The 14,708-nt window shown below is 39.1% G+C and overlaps 1 protein-coding gene across 1 annotated transcript; it reads left to right on the top strand.

Annotated features, from left to right (window-relative positions):
- Positions 1-87: 87 nt before the first annotated feature.
- On the top strand, positions 88-13,493 carry coq4 (coenzyme Q4 homolog (S. cerevisiae)). Its single transcript, XM_030436779.1, has 7 exons — positions 88-401; positions 4,011-4,166; positions 7,522-7,618; positions 7,713-7,815; positions 7,949-8,078; positions 9,832-9,925; positions 11,502-13,493. Exons 1-7 carry the CDS (start codon positions 314-316, stop codon positions 11,683-11,685), a joined length of 852 nt encoding a protein of 283 aa, XP_030292639.1. The 5' UTR covers positions 88-313; the 3' UTR covers positions 11,686-13,493.
- The last annotated feature ends 1,215 nt before the right edge of the window (positions 13,494-14,708 follow it).

Genomic DNA, 14,708 nt, shown 5'->3' with positions numbered 1-14,708 from the left:
ATACCTTGATCTATTTTTGTGTTTGTATTTTCCTTTTTCTCTTCACTTGTATTTTTGTTTAACCACATTTTATTGTGTATGTGTTAATGTTTTATGTCATATTTCATGTGTTAAGAAGTGCCTGTTCACTCTGACAATGTTTAATTGTTGCCTTACAGTTTGTGGATTTGAATTTTGTAAATAAGTAATTTTAGTATTAGAAATCGACGTGATGACGTCACGGTGTGTACGACTGAAGCACGCGTGGGCTTAGTTTGCAAGTCCAGATGGTGGGAGACGGGATGGGATCCAGCCTTAGTGGCATGGTGTGCGCATGCGCATTATAGTGTTGACAATGTCGCGGCTCTTAGGTAGACTATCCCTATGGGTAAATCATCGTCAATGCGTTTTGATCTCCAGAGGTAATTAACGAGCTCGCATACGTGATTTGTTAGGACTGCTTTTTAAACAAATCCAGCTCGATGTAAGTAATCTGCATAGATGTAGAAACGAAGCATGTAGAAGCTTGTGCCAGCCTGAGTTTGCGACTATAGAGGACACTGGCAGCACTCACACTGCACAGCTAGCTTATGCAGCTAGCTAGCGAGCTAAAATTGGACAGGTATCAATAATTAGGTTGTAGCTGTAGAAATAATCAGCCAGATAAAAGTCGGATAGCAAAGACGGATCGATTGATATAGCTCGCACATTAATGCATTAATTAATTTTTTATGACGTACTTAAACAAGAAACCGACCATTAATGGATGACAGTCCCAAACTAAACTGGAAATAGTTAATTTGTATGAGGGAATAAACCTTTCGTGAATGATGATATTGATGACCGACATCTATTACTGTATAGTACTATATTGTTATACCTGTATTGTATTTGTAACTGTATTGCACTTGTATTCTCCGTGTTTTTAATTTCTTTACTTATTTGTGCTTTAAATTGTCAGTAACCCTCCTGTTGACAGCTATTAGTATTTTACTACAGACATGTTGTAGCACCATTACGACTCCTATTTCCATGTCCAAATAAACTAAAGGTGTAAGCAATAAACAAGACCTCAAAAGCAAATAATCACAACTTTTTAAAAAAACAATTGAAAAAATCAATTTAGAATTTACAGGTTTCACCGACAAGCACCTGCTCTAATTATTAAGGTAAAGGAAAGCAGTTACCATGATGTATGAAAAACCAGATGTTTTCTGAAACAGCTGGACTCCAGCAGTGGCTTGGTTTTCGGTCATTGTATCAGTTTGTATGAATATCTTTTTCATGACCAAAAGGGATGAAAATGGTTTGATTTCCATGTTCTATTTTGTATAACAATGAATAAAATCACTAAGAAGCAGAAATGAAGAATATATATTGATATTTGGATGTAGCAGTCCCATTGTTTAAGACTTGTTATCGCTCTTTGTTTTGGGCTGATTTTCAAAATCCCTCTGGAGTAATTGCAGGGGATTCAGATCACCTGTGCACAGGCTGGGGAGACTGACTCCTGATTGAGGACTGGAAGCAGCTTGGGGAATTTCCCTCCCAGTCAGTCATGGTGTGACAATGCCCTTTTTGTGTAGGCTTAAGAGAGGTGATGAGGTGGTTCTCACACTCACTCTGACTCTGACTCTGTTCCTGACTCACTGAGAACATCATCCCATGTTTAGGCTCTATTGTGTTTTCTTGACTGCACCACATCATTCTAGTGCACAAACTGTGTTTATTCTTGATAGCCTTGAAACCCAAGCACCTACACACTTTTAGTTTTGACATTTTATTCCACTGGGGCTTGTAGGAGCACATTTCAGGTTGATTATCCCCTGAAGAGGCATTTGTTTATTGGTTTATTGTCCAAGTAGCTGATATCAGGAATCCCCACTAGATTTTCTTGTTTTTATATTTTTATATAGGTTGGGCTGTAAGCATTTCATTGCACTTAATGCCACACACCAAAACTGGTTGTGGTACACTTTAAGTTCTTGTCTTGAAAATTATGTAATTTCTGCTTTCTAGTGATTTCTGTTTTGTTGTCGTACAGAGTCGGAATCGAAACCATTTTCCAAATTTTGCTGATTCCTTTCGGCCACGAAAAAGAAGAACACCTTGTATTTCACTCTTTCAAAGGTCTCTGTAGTGATGGGCAATCGTGAATCTCCCGTGTTTAAACGCATCCATCCACCTTAACAAAAATAGACACCCACGGAACATATAATCTGAAGAGATGAATCAAATGAAAAATAACCAAACAGAGAACATATTTCTAAAGTATTACAACTTAATTGTGACAAAAAAATAGGTTGAGAAACCATAAATCGAATAAACAAATAAAACATGGTGTAAAAGGGGAAAAAAGGGTAAGTTATAGACAGATGGGTGCCATACTCGGTAGATTTTAGTCTCTGTTCCTAGGCGATATCATAAATTGTCTTCAAGTTGATACAGGACATAAAATCTCCAATCCACTGTGGCTGGGAACGAGAGGGAGAATATTTCCACATAAATCAGATCGCTCATCAATCAAGTTACAGAAGTTAAAGCCGACATGTTCAGTTTTGCTTTTTGGCAAATTCAAATCTGGTGCAGTGCCACAAATTACAGACAGAGGATTTGACTCAGTTTGGTTTGAAGAGTTTCTGTAATAGTTACACCTTGTATTTCAATTGTATTCAGTGTATTTTAAGACGAAAATCCACTCAATGACCACTCAGTTTTTGTTTTCTAAATACCAGTTTGTGAAAAGAAAAATGAATGACCAAAGGATAGACTGTCACTGGCATAAGTAATAGGTGGGACACTTGGTCAGTTTATAGCCCAAAGGTTAGAGATGCTGATGGGTGGCCAGGATGCTGCTGGTTCAAATCCCTTTCAAGATGGCGCAGTAAATCTGTCCGGATGACAGCTGTCACAACCAGAGGGTTGTCAGAGTTTAGATTAGTTTTAAAATCCTGCCGTTATGCCCTCAGCTGCTACAGTTTGTGTGTTTATTTATTGGGTGTTTGAATAGATTGAATACAGTTGATCAATTACAGTTGATTAATTTTAAAATAGTAACTGAAAAAAGTAGCATTTGATTCTAGTTTATAAAAGAGTTGGAAGCAAGGAAACTGGGAGGTGACGAGCCAGCCTCTCTTAAGTTTGCTGCGACCCTCCGAGTTGAGTCAGTGGAGGACAGATTTATTTAAGATGTACATTTTTTATTTGATCTAAATAATAAGAAAAATACGTCATCAAAATGTTAACATAATCAACTGCATTAGATTTCTTTTCTTTAGATGAGCTAAGTTCTCAAAGAAACTAAAAAGTCAGCATTCTCACCATAACGAATGTTTACAAAACTAGGAGGTAGTCTTTGGGTGAACTTTCTAGAAAAGTCCCTGTATTATATTTTGTATCCGACAAGTGTGCAGAAACAATAGTGACCGCTGATTGGTGGGGAACTGCCTTTGGGCAGGACTTCGAGCAGACGTAGAGACTAAAGGACAGCAGAACTGCGCTTCTCTTTATTTAAGCCGGAACCAAAACTATCTGTTGAAAGCCCTCCTGATCAGGCTTGAATCTCCCCTTTTTGTGGCATTTTGTCCACACCAATGTTAATATCACCACCTCCAATAAAGTGCAGCTTGCAATCACAGAGGAAGGGTACGGGACAAAAACATCCGGGAGTAGGAAGTCAGTCATAAAATGAACAAAAGAGACAGTGTTTATTAAGTGTTTATTTGGTACCTCTAGCTATTGGCTACTACATGTGATGTGTAAACCAATCAGATAGTGTTGTGGGTGGGACCAGTAGTCAGACCACAGACTACAGACAGGATGCTGCCTTCAAGTCGTCCATTTTTAAATTAATCTGTTTTTATCAGTAATCAAACACAAAAGGGTATCAATGCAGATATTTGGAAAATGTTCACAATAACCTGTTTTTGTTATGTTAGGGCAATACAATAAATATCAACAGCATTTTTAGACTTTCTTGGTCCAGCTATGTGAAAGTTTTTAATGTCGCTCCTCCACCTCTGTCTCCTTAGCACTGTGTGTCCAACAGCTACACAGCAGTAGTGCTGGGTTTACAGATGGCAGCTATGATGGCCTGTATCCTGGACACATCCAAACCACGCCCATGCAGAAAGCCCTGTTGGCTGTCGGGTCAGGTGTGGCTGCGCTGCAAAATCCCTACAGACATGGTGAGACTTGGCATGGGGCTCAGGCTTTGTTTTATTTTTCTTTTCATCGCCCCGGCTTGTTGTGGGGCTTGCGGTTTCCGAGTGGTCATGACGCACACCATACTAGTGCAACGCCCTGGTTTGATTGTGGCTGGGGACATTTGACCCCTTTTTGAATGTGTTTCCTGCTTGTATCTTCGCTGCCGAAATAAGGCAAAATGCCCCAAAAAATCTTTTAAAAAATCATAGAAGCTTTCCCATGAACAGAATCGTTCAGCCCAGTCACAGATGACCTACTTTATAGTCAAATATGGAGATAGCTCTCCTGATGCTGTGATAGAAAACCCCTAATGTTCCAAACCATGGAAATTTGTGTAGAATCAATCAACGTGTTCAACTGCTTTGAGGACAATCTTTAATACATTGTAGCCTTTTGGAAATTATGACATGCATCACTCAGATTTGTTTGAGAGGCTAAACGAGGAAAAACTTCTTCAAATAAGATACAATTCTAAGTATTTACAACTTGTGAATATTTAGAATAAAAAAAACACAAACATGAACAGAGGTATAAAACATGTCACTGTCGTTGACCAATGGATTTTAGGTGGAATATGATGGAAATGAAGTCTGGTAACAGCAGCTGAAATAACTTGTGTGTTGAAATGACTAGTGTTTAACACACTGTGCAGCAGTCCCAATCATAAAGGTCAGCAGATAGTGGGAGTAAGTTAGCAGCAAGAGTCATTTCTCTAAAGAGGGGATTGCAAAAAAATTAACATGTGGTCATACAAAAGAAGCATTCTACCGAATCGACCAAAGGGCAACGCACATGTTAACAGCTTGATAAACTAATAATGAATTCAATAAAACGACAAGAAGGATAGAAATCAACACCTCTCAGAGTTGGTAATGTGTCCCGCAGGAACATACTATTTGTCAAGAATGATCATTCAAGTGTGATTCAACAAAACACATTTTTCAGTCCTGAAGGAGAAATGTTGTTATTCGTTTTGTAAATTGATCAATTGGTGGAATTAGTTGTGCCAATTTTATTTATCTGAGCAATAAGTTCGAAATGAAGACTAAGATGTATCCCATGACTAAACCACAGGACACAAACTTATTTTTATCTAATTGCTGTTGTCAGCATAAATCTCTCTTTTTTCTGTTTCATTTGTCCAAAATTCTCATCTCAGATTTTTATTTAAAGATGCTGAAGAGTAAGAACAAAATATGAAAATAATCCATTTGAGGCCTGTTGGTGCTTTACCACATTCAACAAGTATGTGTGCTGATGAAACCTCAGTCACCCAGTCTGCAACTGATAGATTCTGGGTATCAGTGAGGCTCTATCCTTGGCATGCCTGACGCATTTCAGATTAATGAAACTTGATTCACTGTGTCATCCTGTTTATCATTCTCAGTAAAGTGATACTAAAGGTGGGGACAGTACCTGATGTTCTGTTCTCATGTAGTCCTGAATAGTTTTACTATCTCTGGTGCTTAATTCTCTGGAGACTTCTGTTACTGGATGTGCTTTAAAAATAAATGAGTTTAAATACCCTGAAACCTTCAGGGAGGAAGAGAGCACTATCTGGACATGTGACATCCCGTTTAGAGAACACAGGTGTTTTTTAGACTTCTTCACTGCAGTATCGGTTGATCGCCTTGAAACAATGGCCACTTTATAAGAATGTAGTAACAGCCCAATTTGATAACTTTCGATCCCTCCCAACACTATCAATTCAAGTCCACACTCTTGGTCCCTATCAGTCTCCAACTGAGATACCTCATGACATCACCAGACTTTTCAGACATTTCCTCACACTTGAAAAATCTCCTTCAAAGCCACAACAGACAGTGAACAGCTGTTTTTTACTGGCTGAATAGTACTTCCTGTGCTGACTAAATCTGATTGCTGAGTAAAAGGCATAAAATGAAAATAAAGCATCTAGGCACATTTAAGGTATAATACACGCTGTATAGACAAACTTAACATATTTTAAGACGAGATACTTGAGATGTATATCATCATTCTCGGTTAATCAGTCATTGAATTGAAGGTATAATGTGTTTTTAAAAAAAAACTCTGAATTGTACTTTAAAATTCAACCCTTATGTTGTGTTCCGGTCAAATCTGTCCGATTTAAAAGTTTTATCTCTGAAAAATGTACTTAATTTGATCAGACTGACCTAAGAGTCCATGACTTTGTCCACAAAGAGGATTTCAACACACAAAATAAATAGTATTTATTTGCATACAATTTTGTGTATTTCATTCAACTTTTGTCCACTCTTGGTGTTCCCGGTCAAAAATGACCAGTCATTAGAAATGAATGGGGGAGACTACAATTAGTGTAAAAAACTGATCTCAGGTACATCCTCATTTGTCATATGGACACACACACACATGAACACACACACACACACACACACACACACACACACACACATGCACACACACACCCACACACACACACACCTTGGTTCCCAGGCAACCACCACGGGAACCTTAGCCCAGTAGAGTCTCTCTCCCGCGGGAACGACACCTGTTCTCAGAAAGTTGTTGGAACATTGTTTCAATAATATTGAACTTTTCCCGCAGCTTTGGTAGCCTATATAAATGCTTTTTTGAGGCCTTGCTCACAGTTCATTGGGTGGCAGCACCATGGCATGTCGATATACCATAAGTGAGGCTATTGATTACATATGTGATCACCACACTGGTGAGGAGAGAGGCCAGGAAACTGACAGTGAGGATGGATTAGAGGAGGAAGTGTCAGAAGATGAAGACGACACAGAATATAATCCAGACCAAGAATTAACTGATGGGGAGGAATCCAGTGATGAAGAGGATGGCCATGCTGAGGCTGCTGTCACATTCAGGTCAAAGAATGGGAACTTATCCCGGTCTTCATCCCCACCTGAGACCCACCTTACCCTTTGACCGGGAACACGACTAGTGTTACTTTATGTGACTGTATAAAAAAATGAAATGGTTTCAAAACAAATGTCCTTGGTAACTTTGACCCTAAGTAGTCTGTGATAAACAATATACTATGTTTCATCTGATTATTTTTTATAGTCAAAATAATCCAGAAATTATGCTTTTTAGAACTCGAATTCAAGATGTATACGCTCAGATCAGTGAGGTATACAGGCCATAAATAACAAATAGAAGTTCAAAACTTGTAATGTTCACAAGAACTGAAGTTGATAAAAAGATCTAACACAACAAGTAGTGATAATATATGTATTACACAGTTTTTATGATGAGTTTAAATGGAACGGTCATTTTTGACCGGGAACACAAAATTGTTTAACATGAAACGAACACAACATGAGGGTTAATGGCATGAAACTGTCCGTACAGACATGGTCGCCGTGCTCGGAGAGACGACGGGGCACCTAGCGTTGATAAAACTCAGAGACAGGATGCGAAATGACCCCGAAGGCTACACTATCCTCACGTGAGTCCTTGTCTCTGCAGATTTACATCTAACTTTCTTTGCCGTGAATAGAATCTTTACTTCATCTTTCTTGTTCATTTACTTGTTATTGCAGGGAAAGGCCCAGGATACGGCTTTCTACACTCGATCTGAACAACATGGCGTCCCTTCCCGACGGCTCTTTCGGGAGAGAATACCTCCGATTTCTGGAGGACAACGTGAGTCTCCACTGATGAGTCATGAAACGCCAATCAAAGACAGTTTTACACTTAAATACATTTTCCCCTGAAATCCCTCCTCCTGTGTTTCTCTTTCATCTTTACTCATGCATTCGCTTTCCTTTTCCATCAGCGTGTGACCCCTGACTCGAGGGCTGATGTGAAGTTTGTGGATGACGAGGAGCTGGCTTATGTCATGCAGAGATATAGAGAGGTGCATGACTTGCTGCACACCTTGCTGGGCATGCCAACGAACATGCTGGGTGAGCCAGGATCCATCACTGTCCCACGCAAATCCTCAAAGTGAAACTGTGTTATTTAAAGGAGCTTGATAGCCGAGCAGTTTTATGCAGTTTTTTTTTCTCAAATGCTGAGACACATTTCTTTAAAATTATGCTCCATTTCCCAAAGATCTGAAAACAGATGCAGTACTGCACACTCATCTTCACAGACTTCCATCTCAGAACCAAACTGTCCTCTCAAAACCATGTCATCTTACATCAAAACCAAACTTTGCCTTCAGACTTCACACGAAAGCCATCATGTACACACACACACACACACACACACACACACACACACACACACACACAATAAAGTAACCATAACACACTGGTGATATCAATTCAAAACTATGGCATAAAAATCTGGTACTGCAATGAATTATGCCATCTGTGGCATCCCCCAGATCAAGCTTTCTTGTCTTTCTTGGCAAATTGTATACCAGTTATTTCTCAATGTAAACCAATGGGGAAAAAAATCCTAACCAGGCTGTGGGGGGGAAAACCCCTTGTATACCCTAACAAACCCTGGCAAGCCTCAACCGTTACAACCGCCCTGCAGAAATATAAAACATTCCCCTATGCGGTTTCGGAAGGGAGAATATGCAGGAACGTGAATCACCCTTCTCTACCTTCAGGTGTTGATCCATTGTTCCAAAACATTTGAACTGACCCATGGCCCTTTTACCTAGGAATTCCTAAGTCTCTTAAGTTCAACAAATCTCAATAATGTGTGAAAACAGGGAAATTGTGTTTATGGTTGTGGGGAATGTGCCTCTCTTTTGGTAGATGGTGTCATGGTTTGGGATGTTTAGTTAGAAGGCCCAGTGATAGTGTGTCACTAATCAAGAAAAACTGTAACAGTACATTGATTAGTTCATGATGTGGCGAAGAAAAAGTCTTTAGGCTCCGGACTAAAACTATGTGTCCAAAGACAGGAATGTGTGTTTATGTGTTCTTTTAGTCAGATTTCTAAAGTTGTGCAAATGCCTGATTCTGTTATATGAATCTTAATCACCGTGTAAGCATTTCCACTACCACAATTTTCCATACATTGATGTAAAACGCTCTTACACATCCGTTTAGATATCGATATGTATGTCTGCTTCACCCCTTAATCGACCCATCAATGAGAAAAACTGTCATTACCGGCAACCGTAATGCGCAGCTGTGATTGTTCATAGTTTCCACACATGAACCTGATGTATGTTGTTCGATCTGTGGAGCTCTTATTAGAACAAAGTGCTTCTCAATTCAGGATCAAATTAAAAGATCATCACTGGGAGGTAATGGTTCAAATGTAGAATACCTTCTCTCACCTTATATTTCATGTCCATCATTTCACCTACTCTCACCACACATTCTATCTTAATGGTTTTGTGCGGACACATTGGTTTTCCATCAGAGTGCTGACAGAATAATGAAACTTAAATTGTGTCTCTTTCTTGTCCACGTTTCCCTTTCCAACTGTCCTTAAACGGTTCCTTCTTTTACAAGCGTTTTCCTACGAAACTGTTGAGCTAAGCTTTTTGTTTTACTGATACATGCATGGACAGATCCAGTCCTCCTACGAATAGCCAAAAACTTTTAGACTTGCGTAACAAAGAGAAAAACTAGGTTTCATCACGTCTGTCAGTTTTGAAACACTTGACCACTGACTTTTGGTTTTCTCTTCTCCTTTGAGCTTAAGCAATCTAAATATTTCTCTCTATTTCATTTTCTCTGTGCCTTTCAGGTGAGGTGGCAGTGAAATGGTTCGAAGCCGCTCAGACTGGACTTCCCATGTGCGCTCTTGGCGCTGTGTTGGGGCCACTTCGGCTGAACACAAGGTACGACGCCAGGGTTTTTACCAGAGTTCTAAGTGCTGGACCACCATGACATTTAGCTCTGACTGTACTGTATCGTGGTATGATTGGAACATACAGCTTGAGTGACTCAACAATACACTCATAGTATTCACCTGTCGCTGTCCGGTAACAGGGACACAGAGACAAACCCCACCATATGCTTCTTGTCAGGCTTGTAACCCCGGTATTTTGGGGAGACATAACAATGGTAGAGGTGGGGAAACACCTGAAAACACACGGTGGTATAGCTTGCTAACTGATGAGTCTTTGGGCTGGACCAGCAATCAGAGGAAGTTCCTCCCGCTGTTGCACATTCACCCGACACTCCTGCCGCTCTGCCTTGATACAGAACAGGTAAAAACACAAGGAATCACAAACAGAGTGGGAGGGGTCGTCACACTGATTTCATGATATCATGAGTGAAAACTGGTGGGTTCAAGTTGTTTTATGTTTTGTTTTACTGGAAGAAAACATGATTGAGTTTTGAAATAAGAATATGAAGAAATGGATTTTAAAATAGGTGCACAATATGACTGGGGGTGTGGTTTAATGGTTGAAAGGGGCATTTTTCATTTCATTATGACTTTAATATAATAAAAAACTACAAATATCATTATTTTGAGCTGGAGGTTTAACTTTTTTTCTCAAAAAATGATTTGAAATCATTAAATGATTACCAATTTTGTTACCAATTAATTGTCCTTCGATTTATCCATTAATTAACTAATCATTTCAGCTCTGTATTGTGGTCTTTTACGCTCTGAAGTTCATCTCTTAAGCCAAATTCACATTACTGTATTTCAGGATTGTTGGCCTGATCTGAGCTCACTGATAAAAAGCCCCAGATCATAAGCAGATGGGTGCGCTCACATGAACGACGGCATGTGTTAACTTTCCACAGACCCCAGCAGGCTAAATATCTGGCACAGCCAATGAGAGCAGACCCTCTTCTCTCCTCTTCTGCTCTGCTGTCATCTGCAGCAGCTCCCAGAATCCAGCCTGTGTACGGAGCGGGTGCAATGACAGACTTTGCTTTCTATCAGAACACACACTCACACAAGCGCTCAGTATATGTAACCACAATACGAGCAGGCAGTCACACGTTCTCAGCGCGTAAATAATCCTTGCTGGACGAGGATCCAAATCCACCCTCTCGCCTTTATTATTTTCTTTTTCTGTAAAGCAGCGCACAAACAACTTTGACTTGATTCGACTATGTGCATTAGACTACAAGTGTCCCCCTCACCTTTAATCTGCACATGACAAACAGTAAAAAGCATTGTCTCCACTCTGAGAACAATGCAGAAAGAAATGATTAACCTGTTGTAAACATTCTTTATTCTTTTGCTGTCTACTGATAAGAGCGAACAACTGTAAATCATTTCTGCCGTTGTAATCATTGCCTGTGAAGCGTTTCTTTACATGTGAATCATTAACCCTCATTCAATAACCGACTTCCCCTGTGTTTTGAGGAACTTGGCTGTGCTCCATTTATTCAGAAATACAATATAATCTCTGTATTGTTGTTTAATGCTGAAGTATTCCTTCCTTCTCCCAGCCGTTTGCAGTCCCTGTTCACTTCCCTGGGTCCGTGGGCTCTGCAGAACGGCCGCCGGTCGCGCTGCATCCTCAGCATCTTCTACGAGAGGCGATGGGAGCAGAGCCTAGAAGACCTGCGCCAGGAGCTCAACATAGAGCCTCCACCTGTCACACTGAGCGCCACCAACAAGAGCAGCACGTGAGGAAGACGACAAGATGAATGACTCAGGAATCACAGGACAAAAGACTTTTGATAGCGGACAAACCCGAAATATTTCAAGTGTGGACTTTTTTGTGCGAGAAGGAAGTTATTGGGGAAGTTGGAAATATTGGCTTCTCCCTTCTTACATCCTGAATAAGTCTTTATACATGTTGAGGCAACGTTTAGTTTGAAATTAATCATTTTGAGTGAGTTGTCCTTCGTTTTTGAGAATTTGACAAAAAAGTGTGTATTTTCTTTATCATGACAAAAATAAATGAACTGAATTATGTCTGTTGTTAAATACTCACCAACACACAGAGGAGACATTTTGTCATTTGTTCAGTCGGCGTCTTTGTGAGTGGTTTTCTAATTTTATACAGCGAAATTATCGAGAAATAGGACAGCAGTTGTAGGTACACGATACTAGCACCTCAACGCGGGAAAGAAGCAGATGTTAGCTTTAAAACATGTGAGCGCAGCTGCTTCTGACTCACTGTTTGATCACTTACTGTATCAATATGTGCCTACTTTTTACAGTAATGATGACATCTACAGGAAGTTGAACTGTGTACACTGTTCGGCAGGTGTGTGAGACTACTGTCAAAAAACCACCTTTTGATTTTCTGGTTAAGAGCCTTTTCCTGGTAAGATACAATGTAAAGGTTATTTATATGTGTTGTTTCTGGGCTGTCTTCATCGAATCTGTCAGCATGTAGTTTGGTGATAAAAGAATCTGCGGAGGCAAGGCTGGGTGGAATGATAGAGCAATCTGTATTGAAACAGATCTCAAGCCTGCGTCCGAACCAGTGTGGTCACACCCGGTGTTCCCAATATCTGGCAAAGTTCTGCCCAATGCTTTGTCCTCTGCCCTACCAGAAATCCTCTCAAGCCTTTCGATCTAGGAAATCTGCAACTAAAGCCACGTAATTTTCTCTGCCTGTGCGGGCCTTTTTAGAGTCCATTCGCCCGCACCTACTACTTCTTCTAATTGTCTAATAAGTCACTTTGGTGGATTGAGGGTCCATCCATCTATCCAATAGGCAAAAGAGGAGTTTATCTGCCTCCGATCCCTCTGGAATAGCTCATCTTCTGTAAGTTACTCCTTGGGGCTTGCAACCTAAAGTTGACCGGATTGTCTCTCTGTCCTTATATGGAAATGTATACGTTGAGCCAGCTCGGAACATCTGGCATGAGTGCCGAACTCATTTTAGTACCCTGTATGGGCCCCTGGACATGTAAACCCAACATCTGCCACATACCATAACTCACATAAGCAGAAGCAACCTGTCACAGTTAAATCATAGCTCAGAATGTGTAGCTGTATAAACACCTCATATGTAATTTCACAGCTCGGAAAACACGAAGAGAATAGAATAAAGCTCTCCGTTGCGCGCTGCAGCCAGGTGTCAGATGATACCTTTCGTCCATATTTTGCTTTGGATGAAGTGCACGAAGATGACCCATGATTTCACTGAAAGCTGCTTCAAGTGACCGTCATTATATATTTGTTAATTATGGTGGCACCTGTCATTTGTGTGAAACAAAGTAAAGTGATTTGTTTTATTGCCGTACCACCAGACTACAGAGCAGCTTCTTTCTTCAGGCTGTCAGACTCCAACATTAGAAAGTAATCTTCATTTTATTACTTATCCAAACCCAGACAAGTCAGAATCAGGATTTTGTTTTGTGTGTCCATATAGTTATTTCTTGATATATTTCTTTAGTCATTATAGTTTCTGTGGTCTGGAATGTAACCAAATACATTTACTCAACTACTGTACATAAATAAAATGTTTAGGTTTTTTTGTACATGAGTTTTTTCCATACACTTTTCATCCACTACATTTATTTAATAACATTAGTTACTAGTTACTTTACAGATTCCATTAAAGTAATTTATTGTTCAGCCAGTCAGATTAAAAAAACATGCAGCAGATAATCGGTCAATAAATAGTATTATGTTTACTTAAAAAATGGAATCCAATAGAGTTACCTGTTAAAAAACTGTAGTATTGCCACAATTAAATCAATGTTACTCGATTACTTTCTATTACTTTTGTATATATATATATATATATATATATATATATATATATATATATATATATATATACACATATATATATACATACATATGTATAGTTTAACCATTAGGAGTATGTAATCCTGTTAGTAAAACTTTTTCCTACTGTATGTATGTGTTATCTGATTACATCTTTTTTCTGTAACTTTACAGAAATAGTTACCTTATTGTATCCTAATATTGTTAGTCCATTACATGTATTCTGTTACTTCCCAAAACTGTCTATACATTCATGTAAATATATATATAATTTACTTTTACATTTAATATTAAGTACATTTATTGCCCGAAAATTACTCAGGATACCTAGGTTATATTTTAATGCAACATACTTACTCTTACTCAAGTATGACTTTTAGGTGCTTTATTCCCAAACTGTCTGGCGGTAAAGTTCAGAAAAACAAAATTCTCTTTTTGTTTTACGCCATCAACAAGGGCCACCAAAATCAGAAGAAAAAGATCCTCATTGACCGACATTTCCTCAAAACTCTGAAACAAACTGACCTTAAAGAACAACACAATTTCATACTGATTTACATTGTTTAGATATGGCAGACCCTGCCACCTTTATAGCTTTAAATATAGTTTTCCTCTGAAAACAGCTTGTTTATTCAGATATGGTAAAAATTTGTATTTCTGAGTTTGTATTATCACCTCATTGATATTGTAAAAAAAAAATGAGTTTGAATTTCTTCTCCAAAAACTACATAGTGACTCTTTAGAGGTTATTTTAACATACATCATAGCTGGCCCTTAAAGAGGTTAATAGCAGCTTTATACTGAGCAGTTACACAGTGTCTCTGTTAAAAGGACGAGTGGGCTGTAACACTGTTACAACACATAATGTAATACTGAAACCACAAGAAATCTAGGATTACTACATCCTGGCACAGCCATTGTTTAAACAAGTCCATCCTGACACCACAGATCAATTCTCCTCT

This window comes from Sparus aurata, chromosome 12 (assembly GCF_900880675.1).
Source record: "Sparus aurata chromosome 12, fSpaAur1.1, whole genome shotgun sequence".
Lineage (NCBI taxonomy): Eukaryota > Metazoa > Chordata > Actinopteri > Spariformes > Sparidae > Sparus > Sparus aurata.
The sequence above is the reverse complement of the archived record's forward strand: the minus strand, read 5'-3'. Positions and strand labels throughout refer to the sequence as shown.

Coding starts and splice junctions, on each gene's coding strand:
- coq4 (XM_030436779.1), top strand. CDS start 314: ATGCGCATTATAGTGTTGACAATGTCGCGGCTCTTAGGTAGACTATCC. Junction 7,816..7,948: donor TCCGATTTCTGGAGGACAAC/GTGAGTCTCCAC, acceptor CTTTTCCATCAG/CGTGTGACCCCTGACTCGAG. Junction 9,926..11,501: donor CCACTTCGGCTGAACACAAG/GTACGACGCCAG, acceptor TCCTTCTCCCAG/CCGTTTGCAGTCCCTGTTCA.